The 21899-nt window shown below is 35.9% G+C and overlaps 1 protein-coding gene across 2 annotated transcripts in view; it reads right to left on the bottom strand.

Annotated features, from left to right (window-relative positions):
- CPED1 (cadherin like and PC-esterase domain containing 1) overlaps positions 1-21899 on the bottom strand; it is a 317314-nt gene that overhangs the window by 257526 nt on the left and 37889 nt on the right. For both annotated transcript variants that reach the window (XM_032761566.2, XM_032761567.2), the window contains one exon: positions 754-860. In XM_032761566.2, coding sequence (XP_032617457.1) covers positions 754-860 — 107 coding nt within the window. The remainder of the gene's footprint in view (positions 1-753; positions 861-21899) is intronic.

Genomic DNA, 21899 nt, shown 5'->3' with positions numbered 1-21899 from the left:
TGAACCCAGGAGGCGGAGCTTGCAGTGAGCCGAGATCCTGCCACTGCACTCCAGCCTGGGCGACAGAGCAAGATTGCGTCTCAAAAAAAAGAAGAAGAAAGGTGTTATCTAGATGGCGAATTGTAGGAATATCAAGTGATCTGGGTGCAATACTCCATCTCCAGTTAGGGGCTGTATAAGAGCTATTGGATTTGGCACTTTTCGTACAGATTCGTTATAGGTATCAACAATATGTAAATTTTCCAGCACAGTGACTAGCACATGGTAAACATTGGATAATTTTTAGTTAGGTTTTCTAAAACCATTTACGAAAGTTCACACAATATAAACAGTAAGTACTAAATGTCAATTTTAAACGGTAATTAGAAATTTTATACATTTTATTGTAACTTATGATACCAACTTAAGTTAGAAAAAAAATTAGAAAAGGCATCTAAAAAATAAAGACTTTACCACTTCGGTGAACAAGTGGTCAGATTAAGCAACACTTCATAGGCTGCAGACTTCTAGATAAAGTTGGATCCTACTGAGTAAAACAACAATATCTGCAGCAGCTGAAGCTGAGGGAGATCTTATCAAACAAAAAGTGGTGACTATTTTATGGTAAAGTATATAAGGCATGGCCAGTTGGAAGATTCTCCATAGATATAATGACTCTAATTCTTTAAGACTCTTAAACATTATAGACCAGGAAATGCCAGTGTTAATATCTGTAGGGCTGATAAAATCTGTGCACATTTTGAGAGTATTTACCTTTTGATGTAAACCTAACTGGCACATGACTTCCTTGGATATACAGGGTTTTCCTTCTGCTTTCTTAGAAGACAGGCAAATGAGCAGATCCCAAGGGCCCAGATCACCTAAAAGCAAAAGAATATTCAAAATAGTAAGTTTTCATCAGATACTTTAAAGGCAATATTTAATTCTTCAGATTAAAAAATGTAATTATTTAAATTCTGAAACAAGTAAATGATCTCAAATATACTTAAGACTAAAAGTAAAATAACTAAAATTCAACTTTTTAAATTTTGGAAGTTCTAATATTTTTACATTTAGTATTTTATTCTATAGAAAATATAATTGTCTATATTATACATATTATAAAATTCATTTAAAAAACATTATAAAATTATTTTAAAATATTGAAATTAGAATGCCTTAAATCACTTATTTTAAAAATTAATAAAGTCTTTTTTTGTAGATTTGGGAGAAAAAATAATAAAATCTTTTAAGATAGAAGAAAGTTGTGAAATCAAGTAATGATAAGAAGTGAAAACATCAAATATTTTGTTCTGGGCTTAGGTATTCCCACTATTTTTCATAGATCTACACGTCAAACATCAAATTTACTTTTGTGATGTTTCATAAAAGAAAATGTTGTAATAGACAGAAAATAAAATTCAGTGAAAATTAAAACGATGGGTTTTGCATAAAAGAAATTTGTAATCTAGTTATACACAGCAGAGTTCAGTTCAAACTATGGAGTATAACACGGATGAAAGCAAATGATATTTCAGCTATTTCACCAAGGACAAAGCCCTTTGCCAATAAATCATAGTAACTTGCCAAAATAATCTCAGAAGGGTACATTCTTGCCTAATCTCTAAACATTTTAAAGTTAACATTTGTGTGTATACATGGGTTTATTTTTCTTTATTCACTTTCATTTATATATATTTCTATATATCTATATATCTATATATAGATATATAGATATAGATCACATGCCCTACATATAATTGGTGCTTTAAAAATATTTCTTGACGAATGCATGAATAACTACCCCTTGAGAGCATGGTAAACACATTACCTCATGGAGAAAAAACAACAATAAAAGCAACAGAAGAAATGTATTTCAATTTTTAATGTTATTCAGAGACAATATAGAAATAGGTGTCTCAAAAATAACCAGGAAAAATCCCCACTGGGTAACGTGTAAATGGATTGGTATTACTTAGGAAATAGTCTTCATTTTGGATGAAAATCCAATTTAAAAAACAATTTCTGTATACATTGCCTCTTTTGTTGATCAGTCCTGAGATAAATATTCTGAGTAATTATTTATGCCAGACCTCACCAGTCATCTCCTGTATTATGTCTAGTAGCTTCTAAAAAGCTACAAAGTAACCAACTTCTTTAAATACCTCTCTTTTCAAATTTTTCAAAAGACTTTCTCACTTGAGAAGCATAATATTTCCAAAGAAAGGCCTTATGAGAAAAGTATTAATAAGGAAGAGGGATCTATGAAAATTAGAAATGAAATTTCACTCCCCACCAATCAAGTCCTTTTCAATTTCACAAGTCTTGTGCTGTCTGGGCTACTGGTTCCTCTGTTTTTAATTGTCCTGTTGCTGGAAGGGAAACCTTTCTGCCAAACAAGGAATCCAGGCAATTGAACTCAAGCTCTTATCCTAGAACTTCTCTGTTTGCTTGATGTATCTCAAGATGCTGGAAGACAGCACAATAAGGCAAAGGGGCGAGGAGAGGTGCAGCAGTTGATTTGGGGATGAGAGAAATCTCATCATGCAGCAACCATCAGGCCTTAGGCTTGCAAGATCTACCCTGCTCCATACACTCTCACTTTCAAGAAAAGTTCCCATAGATTCCTATAGACAAAACCAAATACTATATGATGAATCCAATACTTTATTTTAAAAGTGCATCTGGCTTTTTCATCCCAATTTGGATTCAAAGCGAAAACACAAAGACTGTTTTATTCTATATCATTTCTAGCCCAGGAAAAACTAGAACCCTAGAAGAAACCTCCTGTCATATGATTCCCAACTAAATATTTTGAGAAGATAAGGATATGCAAAGAGGGATTTCAAATCATGACCTGCAGCGTTTTGGTCTCAGAGTAAGTTTTATATTCCTCTACGTCTAAAGCATACCCTTCTTCACTATTCAAGGCACATGCACAATTTCTAGAGTTGATGGAAATATATATTTAAGCCATAAATGTTTAAAATGGGAAGACACATTTAACTAAGTCAAAGCATTGAATTTATTAAGAACCTTCTATGAACAGGACATTGTACTCAAAGTATGAAAGTAAATAGCAGAAAAAAAAAAAGAGCAGAAAGTCACCGCCCTCAGCAATCTCTTTGAGGGATCTAAACATTAAAAACAAAGTAGGAGAAAGTAAGATAACTTGCAAAGCATTACACAGCTTTTTGGCATTCATAAGGGTGACCGCCTCATCCCTCAAAGATATTTAATTAATATTTTTAATTAATAATTTAAAAATACTGTATAGTCCACAAATCTCCTCTAAAAATGAAGTAAAGTGTAACTGAAATTTCAAGTAATATCTTCATACACCTTCTTCACGAATGCTTGCTAGCACAGTCTAAAAATGCTAATTGTTTCCACTCAAAACCCCCACTGTTACCTGCACTGAATCCCACCTCAATGTCCCCAAAGCTATTTCCTAGTTAAACATTTAGTAGACCTTTTCACTTTGTCTTCATTTCTATTTCCAACATTAGAAGTCAACTCCCTCCCCTGCTTTCCAAAGCCCTTTTTCTTTTCTTAATGAAGTTTCACTTGTTTCATGAGAGCTACTATGTATTAAAATTTAGTTAAAGAAACCCTAAAGCCACACTGAAATGTAGAAACTGGGCAGAGATCAAAGCACTTTCACTATCTAAGTAAATCACATTGAGAAGTTAGCCTTGGAGCATTTGGGATACAAATTGGTACCTCAGCACAATTACAAATTGCTAAATATTGTGGGGCTTTGGAGCCACATTTCACAGCTGAAAGCATGAGCATTTAGGAGGCAAATGCCCTAGGTCTCCTCCAGCAGAGATTGCAAACTAAAAGCACACAGGCAAGTCAAGCCCTCAGACGGGATACATTTGGCCTGCACAGCGTTTGTTTTTTGTTTTAAGTATTTGCCAAAATGCAAATGTCAGCACAATTCACATAGAAAATTCCAATTTCAGCCTTTATTTGAAGACTTGGAAGCTCTGGTAACACTGGGTCCATATCCTACAAGGCAGTGACTGGCTGGAGCCACTTCCCACATGTTTTCCAGTTTGCCATGGTCTCTTACCCCCACACCTCTTACCCTAACTCCTCTGCTTGGGCTCTGTCTCTAGTAGCAGCACACCATTCTAGACCTGGCATAAAATAATAGTGTTACAGGTTTCCATGAGTTGACCATTTGACAAATTTGTGTTCCGTGCATTAGCTTTTAATGAATTAGAGTTGTTCATTAGATAAATTGTTTTTATTAAGATAACATCAGGCAAACTACTATTTGGTTAATTGGCCCTAGAAGGATGTTTGAATATACCCTTTGATCTCTAGATTTATCATGCTATTCCATAAGATTGGGGAAGGTCATTCAATTCCAAGGACATTTTGTTGGTTACATTAAAGGTGGCAAGGGCTGCAACTTAGCCTCTTAGGGTTCCTTCCATTCAGAGCCTGGAAAAATCAAGAGTGGTCTCTGATCATCTTTTCTTTCTTCCATCTCTTCTTCCCAGTTGGAGTGCAAAAGTGGCCCATAATCTGCTCCTACCTGGGCCTTGCCTCATCTCTTTTTCATTCACACCCTCTCGTTACACTTTTTTCCATGTTGAGCCTGTCTCAAGGCTGTTGCCATAGTTGTAAATGACCTAGGACAGGCTCTTTCTAAGCACTGGCGTAAACGCTCATTGTTTGTGTCTTTCTCGAGGTGCCTTTTCTGCACCGAGAAGGTTGAGATTAGAGTAAGAAGTGCTAAGACATCAGATTTGTGTTAGCTGAAAACAGGCAAAGCCCCTGGTTAATTTGGATGATGACTTCTTAGGTTCTCCTTGCATGGGGAAAAGGACAACTCTATATGATTTAGCCTTGCTCTTTAGAATACTGCATTAGGATTTGGGGGCCAAAGCCACTACAAATAAATTAGTAGTAGAAATAGTAGTAACAATGATGTGAACAGCTAATAGTTCTTCAGAACTTAAAATGTGCCAAATATTGTTCCACGTATTTGTATTATCTCATTTATCCCATACAACAATCTATTTGATATGATTATTCTATTTTTTACAGGCACAGAAAGGTTAAATAACTTGCCCAAGGTGGCCCTTCCAGTTAGTGGTGGGAAGAGAATTTGGATACAAACAAGTAGCTCTAGTGGCCATGTTCTTGAACATTGCACCATTATCTCCTTTGAAAACAGGGAAGCAACAAAGAAATTTAGCTATTGATGCCTTACATGTATTAATTTATGTAATATTTCCAACAACCCTGTGGAGTAGAAACAATTATTACATGTTATTACATGTACTTTACAAGTGAGGAAACAGACACAGAAATTATCCAGCTCTAGCCTTTCTCTCTCACTGTCCAGTGCATCTGTTTTTCTTTGGAAGCTCAGAGGAAGAAGTAACTACAGCAGGTATAACTCAGATATCCCTAGACCCTCACCTAGGTATTGTGCCCCATCATACTATTGGCAATACCACTGGTAATCAAAGTTAAATCTTCCTACATAAAAGGAGCTAGTACTTACCTCACAGGTACTCAGGAACTAGAAATATGTACTTGGCCTCTACCTTTGAAAATATATCCTTAAAACTTTTTAAATTTTTTTTTAACGGTTAAAATTATTTCTTTCTCTGCTGTGGAGAAACCAGAACTTCCTGATCAGGCTTATCAAGGTCTTAAATAGAAAGGTCATAGAGCATAATTCTAGGAAAACAGGATGTGGATGCTCCAGTCCCCATCTCAGAATGTGAAAAACCTACAGGCACCTCCCAAACACGTGGAAGCAAAGCTGCTGATAACACGAATCACTATCATGCCTTCACAGTGTTATCTCTGGAAAAGACAAAAACTCCTCAGACAATTTTGGAAGGAGACGTCAGGGTCCAGATCAATTAATTCAGATATAAAATGTCACTGACTATGGTTTTTATCCTTCTCTAAGTGTTCTCAGAAACCAGCTAACATCTGTTCCTGTTAAAAGTAAGAGCAATTTTTAGAGGTTTTTGTTTTGTTTGGTTTTAAAATGAAGCATCTGCCCTAAGGAGTGAGGCTGCCTTTAGAATATTTCCAGTTTCTCATAGACAGGCTGCCATAAAGCAAACACTCATTTCCTGGCTCACAAATGACCTCCTTCACTGATAACATCTGCAAGACCTGTAATTTAATCCAGAGAACAACAGAGAAATCTGAGATAGCATCGTTCATATTAGCATCAAATGCTGTTTCTTCTCAAGGAATGACAACTTTAATTTTCTGGCACACATAATAAAAATCTAAGTATATTAAGTCTATTCCTGCTTTATTATTCTCCATAGTATTTATGACCATCTCACAGATTTTATATATATATGTATTTTTTCTGTATTTGTTTATTATGTTTCCCCCAATTTGAAAATCTGCTCCAGGAGGGCAGGGACTATATCTATTTTGTTCACTGCTAGATTCTCAGTACCCACAATAGTGGCTGAAATGTAAAGCATTTGCCACATATTTGTAAAATGTATAAATGAGTGAATCAGTGAATAACTGCATGTGAACAGCAAGCAATTATAATTAAATCAAAAGCAAGTATATTGAAACGCTATTCTATAAATTAAAAATAGAATAATAGTAAGAAAAACCTTAGTTTTTAAAAAAGGAAATAAATATAATTTTGGTTCTTAGCTAGTAAGGATAAAAAAGGAGAAATAAACATGAGAATAACAAAGTTAATAATTCATTGTGCTTAAATTATAAAAACAAATGGGAGATTCCAGTGCTTTACATATTGGAAATTTTCTGTAAACATTTACACATTAATCTGAGGCAGAACAGATTTATAAAGTATAGTTTGGAAAATAAACTTGTCCAAGAGCTTCTAGAATACAAAGCTACAAAAGCCAAGCCTCATTTACTTATTCACAATATTAAACTATCATATTCCATAAGGATACAACAAGGATGATTTCCTGAGTTTTTTTCCTTTACGGTGAAGTAGTAAAGGTGTTTAATTTTTTAATAATTCATAGTATTCCTTTACAATATAATATGTGAGGATATTTTATCTGTTCACTGTTCATTTGTATTACTCTTCTTTTCACAATTCAATTATAAAATCCCTATTAAATAACAAAGTATTTACCTGTATCCATCTTTTATCAGGATTAGTGCATAGTATTATGTTCATGAGTACATTTTTAGCTTATTGATGATAAATTAGGGTCTATACTTGATTCCACCACAAGATTAGTTGGATATAAGTTAATCATTGCAAATACCTTTATCTCCTCCCAAATTTCTCAAGTTGCATTAACCAATTCCTTACTCTGCACTCTTCATGTAGCTATGGAACAGTACCATAGCACCCATAATTAATTTTATTTATGATTGCTCTTTAAGGACAAGAAACAGTCACCTTATTGTTTCTAACACTGACTATAGTAGACACTTAGTAGATGTTTACTGGGTTGACTATTTCAATTTTCAGAATTAAATTTAAGAGAAAGCATATGTACGGAAACTTGAGATCCTAAATGAACTATACAACATGGCCACAAAATCTAATTAAATCTGGTTTCTTCACCTCAAGTGGCTGGTCATGGGTATTTACTTGCTATGCTTCTGGCTCCATGTCCTTTAAGGGTTAATGAAAATGTTATGTTACACAACAGATAAATTTTAAACCATTCTCTCCATGAATGGCCTAAACCCATACTAGGGGTCAGGCTTTCCTGTCCTAATGTCTACCCTCTTTCTGCCCAACAAGAGGTTGTAAAGATCAATGAGATATAATAGTATCTGTGATGAGTTTTGAGCTCCCCAAATTTTTCTAAGCTACTCATAAATTCAAGAAAGTGACATTATCCTAAAATTTTTCAAAAGAAAAGATTTTTGCTGTGAAGAAATTTGCCATTTAAAAAAGCATAAAAGGAAATCGATGAGTTTACTCTTGTGAAATAAATCCTTTGAGAAATGTTCACTTTAGAAGGCTTGCTAAAGTTCCCTCCTAGTTTTTTAAAATGATTTTTTTAAAAAGGTGTTCATGCCATTTATGTCATCTTCTTTCGAAGTGTAACTGACTGTACACATGTGTGGGTACGTGTGCTTACATTTTTACTGCTTTCAAGACTATTGTCTGTCTGGGACAACACTCTCGTTACTGCATTTTACCAAATTTCTAAATGTCTGAAATGCTCAGCAGCTTAAAACACCTTAAAAGGTATTAACATTGCAACAATTTAAAAATCATAAAACTCCCATTGCAAAATGTTGGTTTATAATACCATTCTCCAATAAAAGGAACCATGTTGTTGGAGGAATGACTGATTCAAGGGTTGGGGCAGGAAATACACAAGATAAGCCTAGACTGTTGCAGTTTCAGAAAGTAAGAAAGTGCTCAAAAACAAACAAGCAAACAAACAAAAGCAACAACAAAGGTACGTCAAAGACACACTGAAGTCAACGATTAGAGCTGGAGCAATCTGGACAACTAAATAAATAGAGTAATATTGAATTATAAGCTAAAGTAGAAAATAAATATCCATGAGCTCATAATCGTGCAAACAACTGACTGAATAAATAAATACATAGTGATGAAGAGACAAATATCTCATGCAGAAGAATTCCAAAACAGTTATGCAGCTACTCTGCCTCCAAGGAGGTAGAGCATAAGTTCTTACTACTTTAGTGTGAATGGCACATGGTGACACTTTTCCAAATAGTTCAACATGGAAAGAGGGAATAAAAGAATAACTTTATAGTGGAAAAACCTAGCAAACATTACCTCAGTCAGATAATCAGGTTAACATGAACAGAGCTAAGTCACGTGGGTTGTAAAAACTCTTGACATGACGTGATAAGGATGATGCTTTATCTCTGTGTTCACACTCCTTCAAACCATAACTCTAGTCTAATCATGAGAAAAACGTCAGGCAAATTCCCACTGAGGGACATCAAAATAGCTGACCAGTTCCTCTCCAAACTGTCAAGGTCATCAAAAATGGAAAGTCTGAGAAACTGTCACAGCCAAGAGGAATGAGCTGGATGAAACACAGTGACTAAATGTAATACGGTATACTGGATGGGATTTTTAAACAGAAAAAGAACATTAGATGAAAACTAAGAAAATCTGAACAAAGTATGGACTTCAGTTTTTAAAAGTCTGAATAAATGAATTCTCCAGAAGAAATAAGATGATGATTGTTACGTGGTGGTAACTAGACACAAACTTTCACATATTAATTATATATCTCACCAAAGTATTTTATACTAAGAATGTTGTATCACAAAACCAATCAACATTATAATGCTGAAAGTAAAGATAATTACTTTTTATGCAACATGCATTCTTCCACAAATAAATTCCAATTTTAAAAAAATTCAGAGGACTGAAAAATAGATCAAATTTGGAGTTGAAAGCCCCTTCTTAATACATGCAGCTCCTCACATGCCTTAAGGTAATAAAAGCCATCTACAGCAAACCCACAGCCAACATTATACTGAATGGGGAAAAGTTGAAAGCATTCCCCCTGAGAACTGGAACAAGAAAAGGATGCCCACTTTCACCACTTCTATTCAATATAGTACTGGAAGTCCTAGCCAGAGCAACAGACAAAAGAAAGAAATAAAGGGCACCCAAATTGGCAAAGAGGAAGTCAAATTGTCACTGCTTGCTGATGATATGACAGTATACCTAGAAAACCCTAAAGACTCATCCAGAAAGCTTCTAGAACTGGTAAACGAATTCAGCAAAGTTTCAGGATACAAAATTAATGTACACAAATCAGTAGCTTTGCTGTATACCAACAGTGACCAAGCTGAGAATCAAATCAAGAACTCAACCCCTTTCAAAATAGCTGCAAAAATAATAATAATACTTACGAATATACCTAATCAAGGACGTGAAGGACTTCTACAAGGAAAACTACAAAACACTGCTGAAAGAATTCATAGATGACACAAACAAATGAAAACACATCCCATGCTCATGGATGGGTAGAATCAATATTGTCAAAATGACCAAACTGCCAAAAGCAATCTACAAACTCAATGCAATTCCCATCAAAATATCACCATCATTCTTCACAGAACTAGAAAAAATAATCCTAAAATTCATATGGAACCAAAAAGGAGCCGCATAGCCAAAGCAAGACTATGCAAAAAGTACAAATCTGGAGGCATCACATTACCTGACTTTAAACTATACTTTAAGGCCGTAGTCACCAAAACAGCGTGGTACTGGTATAAAAATAGGCACATAGAACAATACAACAGAATAGAGAACCCAGAAATAACCCCAAATACTTATAGCCAACTGATCTTCAAAAAAAGCAAACAAAAACATAAAGTGTGGAAAGGACACCATATTCAACAAATGGTGCTGGGATAATTGCAAAGCCATATGTAGAAGAATGAAACTGGATCCTCATCTCTCACCTTACACAAAAATCAACTCAAGATGAATCAAAGACTTAAATTTAAGACCCAAAACCACAAATATTCTAGAAGACAACATCAGAAAAACCCTTCTAGACATTAGGTTAGGCAAAGACTTCATGACCAAAAACCCAAAAGCAAATGCAACCGAAACAAAGATAAATAGAAGGGACTTAGTTAAACTAAAAAGCTTCTGCACAGCAAAAGAAATAATCAGCAGAATTAACAGACAATCCACAGAGGGAAAGAAAATCTTCACAATGTATACATCCAACAGAGTACTAATATCCAGAATCTACAAGGAACTCAAACAAATCAGCAAGACTAAAACAAACAGTCCCATCAAAAAGTGGGCCAAAGACATGAATAGACAATTCTCAAAAGAAGGTATATAAATTTCCAACAAGCATATGAAAAAATACTCAACATCACTAATTATCAGGAAAATGCAAATCAAAACCACAATGTGATAACACCTCACTCCTGAAAGAATGGCCATAATCAAAAACTAAAAAGAAAAATAGATGTTGGCATGGATGTAGTGAAAAGGAACACTTTAACACTGTTGGTGGAATTGTAAACTAGTACAACCACTATGGAAAACAGTGTGGAGATTCCTTAAAACCCTTAAAATAGATCTACTATTTGATTCAGCAAACCCACTACTAGGTATCTACCCATGGAAAAGAAGTCATTATATGAAAAAGATACTTACACAAGCATGTTTATAGCAGCACAATTTGCAATTTCAAAAATATACAACCAGTCCAAATGCTCATCAATCAATGAGTGGATAAAGAAAAAAAAAATATATATATATATATATATACACACACACACCATGGAATACTACTCAACCATAAAAAGGAATGAAATAATGGCATTCACAGCAACCTGGATGGAACTGGGAGACTATTATTCTAAATGAAGTAACTCAGGAATGGAAAACCAAACATTATATGTTCTCAGTAGTATGTGGGAGCTGCTATGAGGATGCAAAGGCGTAAGAATGATACGCTGGAATTTGGGGATTTGGGGAAAAGGCTGGGGAATGGTGAAAGAGAAAAGCCTATGCATTGGGTACAGTGTACACTGCTTGGGTGATGGGTGCACCAAAATCTCAGAAATCACCACTAAGTTACTTATTCATGTAACCAAACACCACCTGTTCTCCAGAAACCTATTGAAATAAATTTTTTTAATGTATGCAGCCCCTCAAATCCCTACCTTTCCTTTACCTTTATTACTGTTTCCCTCTAAATTTAACAACTCCTTTGGCATTTTATTGACATATATGGTTTTAACTATGGCTTCTGTCATTGGCTCACAAATTTACATTTCTTAATCTTTCTTATGTTTCAAGAGGCATGTCCAGTAATACTCTAGAAGAGATGCCCTGCTGAAAACGTGCAAATTTGAACCCATTATCTCCCACCAAAAGACCTGCTCTTCCTCCTTTCTATTTTTTTTTATTTTTTTATTATTAACTTTTTTAAGACAGGGTCTCACTCTGTCACCTAGGCTGGAATGGAGTGGTGCGATCATGGCTCACTGCAGCTTTGACCTCCTGCACTCAAGTGTTCCTCCTGCTTCAGCCTCGTGAGTAGCTTGGACTGCATCTGCACACCACTATACCTGGCTATTTTTAAATATTTTGTAGAGACAGGGGTCTCACTATGTTTGCCAGGATGGTCTCAAACTCCTGGGCTCACACAATCCTCCCACCTCTGCCTCCCAAAGTGCTAGGATTACAGGCCTGAGCCAATGTGCCCAGCCCTACATTTTTTTTTAATCATCAAAGCTATAGCCACTCTTTCTCAAACTACAAGGCATAAGGACATCTTCAACTGGTACTCACATCTCATTCCCAAATCTTATTGATTTCAAACACCATCAATTCTAAATTTAAATTTTTAAAATATTTCCTGGCCTTTCTAAATCCTATCCTATTCTCTAAATCTAAGACATCATCTCTGCAAAGTCTTCTAGCTAGTCTCCCTGCTTCTAATTATTTTTCCTTCTAGAATCTATTTTTCTTCCTATAGTCAGAGTTATTCTCTTAAAATACAGATCTCATCCTTGTCAGAACACTACAGGTCAAATTCCTTAGCAAAGCAACCAAGTCCCCGCACATCTACTCCAACCCAGTCTTCCAGTCTCCTTTCCCCAGAAGTAGCCCCTCCCTACCACAAACACTCCTGTTCTCCAGCCACACCTGCCTTTTTTTGGTCCCTGAAACTCCAAGCTCTTACAAACCTGTATGCCTCTAGTATGGAGCTCATACTGCTGAATGCTCTTCCCTCCAATATTTGCTTAAGAAATCATCCTTACACGCCAAGTGTTCTACTTGTGGCACCTTCCTAGGTCCCCACATTCAGAATTGCCCATTTCCTTTTCTGTTCTCCCATAACATTTTATTTCTGCCCTTAAGACTGCTTCTATTTTACCTGATATTACATTTAAACATGTATAGCCTTGCTACTCAGAAATGCTCCATAGATCTACATTGTCATGACTTGAAAGCTTGGTGAAGATGCAAATTTTCAGGCCCCATCTTTGACCATACCAAATCAGAATTTGCCAGTAAGCTCCCTAGATGATTGGTATATACAAATAAGTTCAAGAAACACTGATATACACCTCTGCCCAATTGTTCTTTGAAAGATCTCACCTTTGTAATGCTCCCTCCCCTACCCACACCAATTATAGGGTCCTACATATAGCTCTTACTTAATAACAGTGTGTTGAACAAAACTTGAGTGCTTAGTGTTACTTATAAAATACTTGATGTCGGCCAGGCACAGTGGCTCACACCTGTAATCTCAGCACTTTGGAAGGCAGAGGCGGGCAGATCACGAGGTCAGGAGTTTGAGAACAGCCTGGCCAACATGGTGAAACTACATCTCCACTAAAAATACAAAAAATAGCTGGGCATGGTGGTGGATGCCTGTAATCCCAGCTACTCTGGAGGCTGAGGCAGGAGAATCATTTGAACTCAGGAGGCGGAGGTTGCAGTGAGCCGAGATCACGCCATTGCACTCCAGCCTGGGCGACAGGGTGAGACTCTGTCTCACAAAAAAAAAAAAAACAAAAACAAAAAAACCTTGATTCTGGCTATAATAATGTCTGCCTTATAATCCTTGTTTTGAGTTTGATGCTTTATCTTGGCTTCTTTTATTACTTGTATTACTTGAGTATATAATATGGCTTTTTGATAGACATTCCTTATGCCAAATTCTGCAGAACAGCAAAAGAGGTTTTAGTGTATAATTAGCATTATGACACTTCATTTAACCAAATATTATTCCTTCTTCCTGTCCTACTAAATGTTATTTTTCATGACTTTTGTGAAATGCAATGAATAAAACCTCATCATATCTGGGTAACATTGTATAATAAGGCATTGGGGATTGTGAGATGTCTAAGAGGGAGGAGAGAACCACTGATTTCTAATTTATTTCAAGAATAAATCCACATTAATTCAGCACAGATGAGAATCAGGGCTTGAGAAAATATAATTCGCTAACATGAGAAGAAGAATCAACTGTTTCTCAATGGCTTATTACTTAATGCCACAAGTATTTTAGGATTACACATCTCCTATTCATAAGCAGTATTTTCAATAATCTTTGGAGATTTATTGAACCCAACCATAACATTACTGTGAGATATTTATGAAGAAAGTCTTATCTTCCATTTTAAAATCAAACAATAGATAATCTAATGAGCTTGTTCAGGGTCATTTCAAATAGAGGATATGAGGCATAAAACTCAGACCTCCCAGGAATGATAATACTCACATTTTGGGCATGTTACAGGGATAGTGAGTTGATATTTGTAAAGTGTGTAGGACACTGTCAGTATTTGATAGCTTTATATAAGCATTTATTTAATGAATAGCTAGGTAGGTGGTAGGTAGATACAGGCAGATAAATCCTACATCTTGGTGACGAACTTTCAAGTAACAAAATGTGACTTCTATGTGTCTTGCCAGCCTATTATTAAGGCTTCTGAACACAGTGACATAACATAGTGTCATGCAGAAAACACAGGAAATAATAATCTTCTCTTCTAACCCTGACCCACACCCTCATGTTTCTTCAGCAGGCATTCCTCCCACAGAAGGAAGAAATATTAACCTGACAGACACTCAGCAGTGGTTTCAATCTAAGAAAAAGAGAGGACCTCAGAGTAGTTGGCCTCAGTTAAAATGTATGTGCATTACCTAGAACCAGGCTCAGCAGTTTCCTCTTATTTGCTAGAATAGGTGACATCTTGAGCCCTGAAATACGATGGAGGAAGGTACATTTTCATGAGTAAATAACAACAAGCTCCAGGTGGTAAGTGCTACCTGGTAAGCCAGGCCAAGTCTCCTTGGATCCTAACGTGTATGCTTTAGATACGGAGGAAGCTGGGTAATAAGTAATCAGGGCTGTCGCCTAAGACAAGTTTCACCCACTTCACAATTTTCCTAAAATTGGCCCTGTTCCCAGCAGCCAAGGGTATATCAGAAGTGTCTCCTAAGGCTAACTGTCATCTATGAGATGAAGAATATTTAGGCCAATGTGAAACTATGCCAAGTACTATTAAACTGCATCATTCCTATGCCTCTAAGAAGTGTTTTTGTTTTTTTGTTTTTTTCGTTTTTTTTTCTTTTACTTCAAGTTCTGGGATACATGTACAGAACGTGCAGGTTTGTTACGTAAGTATACATACATGTGCCATGGTGGTTTGCTACATCTATCAACCTGTCATCTAGGTTTCAAGCCCCGCATACATTAGGTATTTGTCCTAATGCTCTCCTTCCCCTTCCCCCCCCACCACCGGACACCCTGACAGGACCTGCGGTATGACGTTCCCCTCCCTGTGTCCATTTGTTCTCATTGTTCAACTCCCACTTATGAGACACACGGTGTTTAGTTTTCTGTTCCATATTAGTTTGCTGAGAATGATGGAGAAGCACACTTTATCTCACATATTTTAACAGGATTATGCCAAATCATAGTTTCACTTAGTCTCATAACATTAATTTTCTACCTTTCCAGAAATGCTTAGAACATAATTTGCTGTTTTTATCTCTAATTGTTTACTACTAAAAATCTGTATAGCAATCTTGCTTCTTTTGTCTGTCCTTATTTAAAATCATTTTTCCTACTTCATTAACATTATTAATTTTAAGATTTAGGTATATACTTTATAATGTTTTGATGCTTTAAATTCTATCATATTGGTTCCCAAGAATAAGATTGTTGGCTTAAAAGTATACTTAAAGTTGTATAGATATTTCCAGATTGCTTTCCCAAAAAAAAGGCCATAATATTTCACATTTCCACAAGCAAGGTATGAGAGTTTTCTTTCTCAGAATCCTCACCATCAATAGGTGATATCACTAATTTTAGGTTTTGCCAATCTCATGAATATAAAGTAATACACTATATTTTAAATTATTTTTCCTTAAGTTTTTATGAGGTTCAGCATCTTTTCTTCATTTTGTCATTTAAATTTGCTTTTCTATGAACTGTGTAATCATATATACATAGTATTAAAAGTTTTACAAATAAAATTATTTTAAATGTATTTAGTCAATAATATATTTTCAGTTGATGTGCAAATCAAAATTTTTATTAAAAATAGAAATTTAGTGTCATTTTTTAATCTGATGAGATAAATATCCAATACTGAAGACATGTGATAATGTCTAATACTGAAGACACATAGGGTATCAGCACTGTAGGTGGAAGCAAAAACAGAAACCATCTTTTTGTAGAGAGATTGGCAGAGACTGGCTGGGTGTGGTGGCTCACACCCATAATTCCAGCACTTTGGGAGGCCAAGGCGAGTGGATTACTTGGGTTTAAGAGTTCGAGACCAGCCTGGCCAACATGGTGAAACCCCATCTCCACTAAAAATACAAAAATTAGCTGCGTGTGGTGGAAGGCATCTGTAATCCCCGCTACTCAGAAGACTGAGGCAGGAGAATTGCTTGAACCCAGGATCACGCCACTGCACTCCAAACTGGGCAACAGAGCAAGACTCCATCTCGAAAAAACAAAAAAAGGAAAAGGTTGGCAGATGGGCCCACAGTTTTAATATTTTTACCCATTGATGCAATAATTTTGTATTATAACTCAAATCTCTAAAATATAATATAAATGAATATCACAGCAAAGTTGTATTTTATAGCAACAAGTTGAAAAAATCTAATTATCTATTAAGAAGGAATTCGTTTAAAAATATGGTGTATGCATACAATAATATGCTAAAAAGAATGAAGCATGCATTTTCTATACACTTTCAGGAAATTTGTATGATACTCTGGTTAAAAGCTCAGGTTTGATGATAAACGGACCCTTGTGTCAAGCGTCAACTCCACCACTTATGACATGAACTCCTTTGGATATATGGCTGTCTAAACCTCAGTTCATCTTTGAAATAGAAATATCTACCTTGTGGACTAGAAGTGAGAAATAGATTAGTTAATACATATAAAGTGCATAGAACAATGCATTTAATTAATATACTAATTCCCCTTATCTGCAGGAGATATGTTTCAAGACCTCCCCCCTCAAGTGGATGCCTGAAACTATGGATAGTACAAAACACAATAAATACTATTATTTTCCTATATATACATATCTTTGATAAAGCTGAATTTATAAATTAGGCACATTAAGAGATTAATGACAATAACTAATAATAAAATAGAATAATTATAACAATATGCTAGCATCACTACTCTTGCCCTTTGGGGCCATTAAGTAAAATAAAGATGACTTGAGTAGAAGCACTGAGATGAAAGTCGATCTGATAAATAAGAAGGCTACCAAGTGACTCAAGGGTAGGGGGCATCTACAGCACGGAGATGTCAGACAAAGGGAAGATTCATGTCCTGGGGCAGAACAGAGTGAGACAGCTTGAGATTTCTTCATGCTACTCAGAATGATGCACAATTAAAGCTTACAAATTGTTTATTTCAGAGTTTTCAATTTAATATTTTTGGACTGCAGTTGACTACGGGTAACTGGAACCATGGAAAGTGAAACCATGGATAAGGGAGGAATACTGTACTCAATAAAGGCTAGCTTAAAGCTATTGATTTAAAAATGTATTAATTGTTTAAGATTGTTAATATGGCAAGTCTTTTATCATGTACTGTTTGTAAAGAGGCAGGAGGTAAAAGAGTAAAACATAAGTGTGTGTGTTTATCGTGTGTGTGTGTGTGTGTGTGTGCATGTGTGATGCTTAAAAAGATTCCTGGAAATATGCACAACATTGTTAACCATGTTATCTCTGGAATTTGGAGTAATTTTCACTTTTATTTTTGTATTTACCAGTATTTGATTGAATATTCCACCATAAACATGTAACATCTTTATAAACAGGAAGACTATGCATCAAGGTAAGGAACATCATTCTCTAAAACATAAATTGTCTTTTCACACACTGTATCTTTTAAAGCACTATAAAATGCCAAACAAATTATACAGATATGAAAATGTATATAAAATTAACCTGGACATTGATTATTTTAAAATTCAAAGTGTCTCTGATATAAGACAGAGTGCCTTAAAAATACTCAATGTGGTAAGACAAGATAATAGGATTTCTTTCCATAAGACAAGAAAGAAAAATCAATTTTATCCTGTGGTAATCATGTCGTGTACAATTATAGAGATTTCAGGTACCACACAAAATAAATTGTTGCTGATTAACCTTAATATGCTATCTCTCCTGAAGGTGGACAAATAATGAACAGAAATATTTGAGCAAACAAACCAATGAAAATGTAAACCCTCATTATCCCCGATACATTTGCTATCTGGATGAGTTTTCAGATAACCGTGGAACGTGCCTGCCATTCCAGCATTCCCAGAATTTCTAATATGACACAAATAACAATTTTCCAGAAAAAAGTTCATCAGTTTTATACTACAATTTGAATTTGGAATTTCACTCTATACTTCCATAGAACAACAGGTAAAGTTATCAATCTTAAAATAGCCTCACTTATTAAAATAAGAGATTTGTTTCTTATGGGAAATTTCTTGTGCAACTGATGAGAAATGACTTAACCTTTTCAGATAGAATTTTGATAACACAAATGAAGACCTTTAGAAATGATTCTCACCCTTTATTAATAACTTTAATTTCAGAAATCTATGCTAAAAATAATTAGGAATGTGGACAAAGATTTATATATAATAATGTCATGATTGCATTATTTACAACAGCAAAACAGTGGGAAATATAATTATCTAATGATGTTGGAAAAATTAGGTAAATTAGGTTAAGGAAGTATTAAATAAATTTATATAATATAACTTTATACAGCCATTGAAATAATGTTTACAAAGTTTTTATGGTATGTGTTTCTGATAATAATAAAGCTAAAAATGCTTTATTATTATTAGCTATTAAACTAATAGCTAAAAAAGCAAGCTAGAAAACTGCATAAAATGTATAAAAGCTTATAAAGAAACATCCAAAATTAATTATCATTGTTGGTGGGTTACAGGTAATCCCTCTCATTCATTAGTGTACTTCTTTTTGCACTTTCCAAATGGAATGGACCTCAAAGGTCATTCAATCCAAAAATATCCATTTTATGCAGATGAAAAGCATCTGGAGAAATTAAGCAATTTAGACATGGTTTCACATAGACAATGCAACCTAGGCCAATGTTCTTTTCCACAGTATCATCTTGCTTCTGTTTGGGGCCTGTAATTATTATGTGCAATAAATCATGTGTTCATATTTTTGCCTTGATCCCACTCTCTTCCAGAAAGTTCAGTGTGTCCAAAGACAGTCTAAATTCAGCTGCTTGTGCTATCATTTTAAAATGAGATCACTTGTTTTGACTGTAAAGAAGCTAACATGTACAAATACTTTGCAAGTCAACTCATAATTAATGGGTTCAGCATCTACGCAAATTCAGTAGTGGGGCTTCTCCCCAAAGTGAAAGGTTGATTCAGGGTCCTGGCAAGGCAAATGAGGAATTGTTTGGCTACTAACTACTTAAATAGGAAATACACAGAAGTTCTTTGTGCTTCTGTAAGAAAAGCTGAAAAACCATAATAAAAAAGTAACTAGCACAGTCATTCTCAACACGTGGTCCCAGGACCAGCATATTACCATTACCTGGAAACTTGTTAGAAATCCAAATTTTTAACCTGCCTCTCCATTTTACTGAATCAGATCTACTGTGAGTAGGGCCCAGCGATCTGCAGTCTGCAACACAACAAGCCTTCCAGAGAACACTGACGCATGCCAAATTTGAAAATCACCATCCTAGCAAATCAGTAGGTACCATGGTAGTTTTTGCCAAAACTGTGTTTTCAAGCAAACATCCAGACAGGGATTCCCTTTAGCTTCTGATAATTATAAAATATAGAGCTAGTCAGGTCCCCAAGAGTCGCCTCTGTTCTCCTCATCCCTTAATCACTTGTTTAGTGACTCTGATAAGGAGGTGGAATGTTAAACAAGATTTTTTAAATTCCAAGAGTTCTCCACTCTAAATGGAACATTTTGTTGTATAAATGGTGAGATTCACATGTGACTTTCCTACTTTTCCTTCGAGAAAGAGCTGAAACTCATTATTATTATTATTATTATTAAATGTTATAATTAACTTGTTGGTAGAATTCTTTCTTTGGCAACAGAGATGTCACTGGCTTGATGAGATCTGAAAGAATGTTACAAAGAGACTTCACTAGGGGTAGGGGGATGTGAGTTCTGTTCCTCAATTGGTTGAGCTCAGACACAGCCCTGAGCACGTTTCATTTTGCTCTACCATAGAGCTGTTTCTTTATGATCACTAATTTTTTTTCCAAAAGTCCAAAGAAGAAAACAGCACTTGAATATCTGAAGGAGAGATTCAGCTATTTTATTAGTGTATTTGTAGGTTTGTTTTTTCAATTCCATATACATTTAATTGTGTATCTGCTAGGTATATGCATGGCACTGTTTTATGCAGAATACCATATAAATAGATGAATAAAATGCTCCCTGCTTCACAAGAAGTTTATAATACAAAAGGGGAGATAAGATGAACACACAAAAATTATCAAAAAGTATGACACAAAGCATACCCTAGGCATCAGTGATATATGAATAATGTGTGATGAGGTCTAAGGAAATTTGTTCACCATTTCTAGCTCAAGAAGACTTGAGGGGGAAATTCATATATTCATTTGAACTTTAAGAAATGACAGAGCCAGGCGAGATGGCTCACATCTGTAATCCCAGCACTTTGAGATGCTGAGGCGGGACAATTGCTTGAGCCCAGTAGTTCAACACCAGTCTGGGTAACATAGTGAGATTCCCCTGTCTACAAAAAAAAAAAAAAAAATAAGAAAAATTAGCTGGGCTTGGTGGCACGCTCCTGTAGTGCTGGCTACTCAGGGATTGAGGTGGGAGGATTTATTGAGGCCAGGATGTCAAGGCTTCGGTGAGCCATGGTTGCACCACTGCACTCCAGCCTGGGCAACAAAGCCAGATTGTCTCAAAAAAAAAAAAAAAGAACTGACAGAAAGGAGGGAGCTCTAGGAAACAAAAACTTCAACACCATCGTAAGGCAGAAAGCTTTGAAATGTGATCAGGCAAAGGTGAGCAGGCCAATTACTGTAGCTATCCTCCCTAGCCATGTATCAGTATCACCTGGGAAACCTTTTTTTTTTTTTTTAAATGATGATGTCCTGGTCTGTCTCCCTCCCCCAAAATTCTGATTTAATTTTCTGGAGTGTCACCTGGGCACTGGTTTTTAAATTTTTAAGTTCCTTAAGTAATTGGAATGTGTGAACAGGCCTGAGAACTATGGCTATAGCAGGGATGTGGATGTGTCTGACCCCATGGCAGGGGAAGTATTGAATGCCTGATTAAGAAATATGTGCTGGGCCGGGCGCGGTGGCTCATGCTTGTAATCCCAGCACTTTGGGAGGCCGAGGCGGGCGGATCACGAGGTCAGGAGATCGAGACCACGGTGAAACCCCGTCTCTACTAAAAATACAAAAAAAAATAGCCGGGCGTGGTGGCGGGCGCCTGTAGTCCCAGCTACTTGGAGGCTGAGGCAGGAGAATGGCGTGAACCCGGGAGGCGGAGCTTGCAGTGAGCTGAGATTGCGCCACTGCACTCCAGCCTGGGCGACAGAGCGAGACTCCGTCTCAAAAAAAAAAAAAAAGAAATATGTGTTCTGTTTAGTAGAAAATAATAGGGGAGTGTTTAATAGCCACTATGATAGCAGAAGGATGAGGCAAAGCAGCTGTATGGAAAGCAGAGCCAGGGCAGAGCAGATGCACATTTTACAGGGCTTGGTGACAGATGTGTGTTGTGATTTCAGGAAAGAGAAACTGAAACTGTAAGGAGGCAGGTAGATCCCTGAACAGGCCAGTTTCTCTTGAAAACTTGAGATTCCAGTTCACCTAAGTAAGCAAGTCCTCTGTTTTTGTTTGTTTTATGTTTGTTTGTTTTTTTGACGGTTATACTACTGTCATTTGCTCAATAGAAAT

Source organism: Hylobates moloch, unplaced genomic scaffold (assembly GCF_009828535.3).
Source record: "Hylobates moloch isolate HMO894 unplaced genomic scaffold, HMol_V3 SCAFFOLD_1, whole genome shotgun sequence".
In the NCBI taxonomy this organism is placed as follows: domain Eukaryota; kingdom Metazoa; phylum Chordata; class Mammalia; order Primates; family Hylobatidae; genus Hylobates; species Hylobates moloch.
This window is presented reverse-complemented; position numbering and strand designations above follow the sequence as displayed.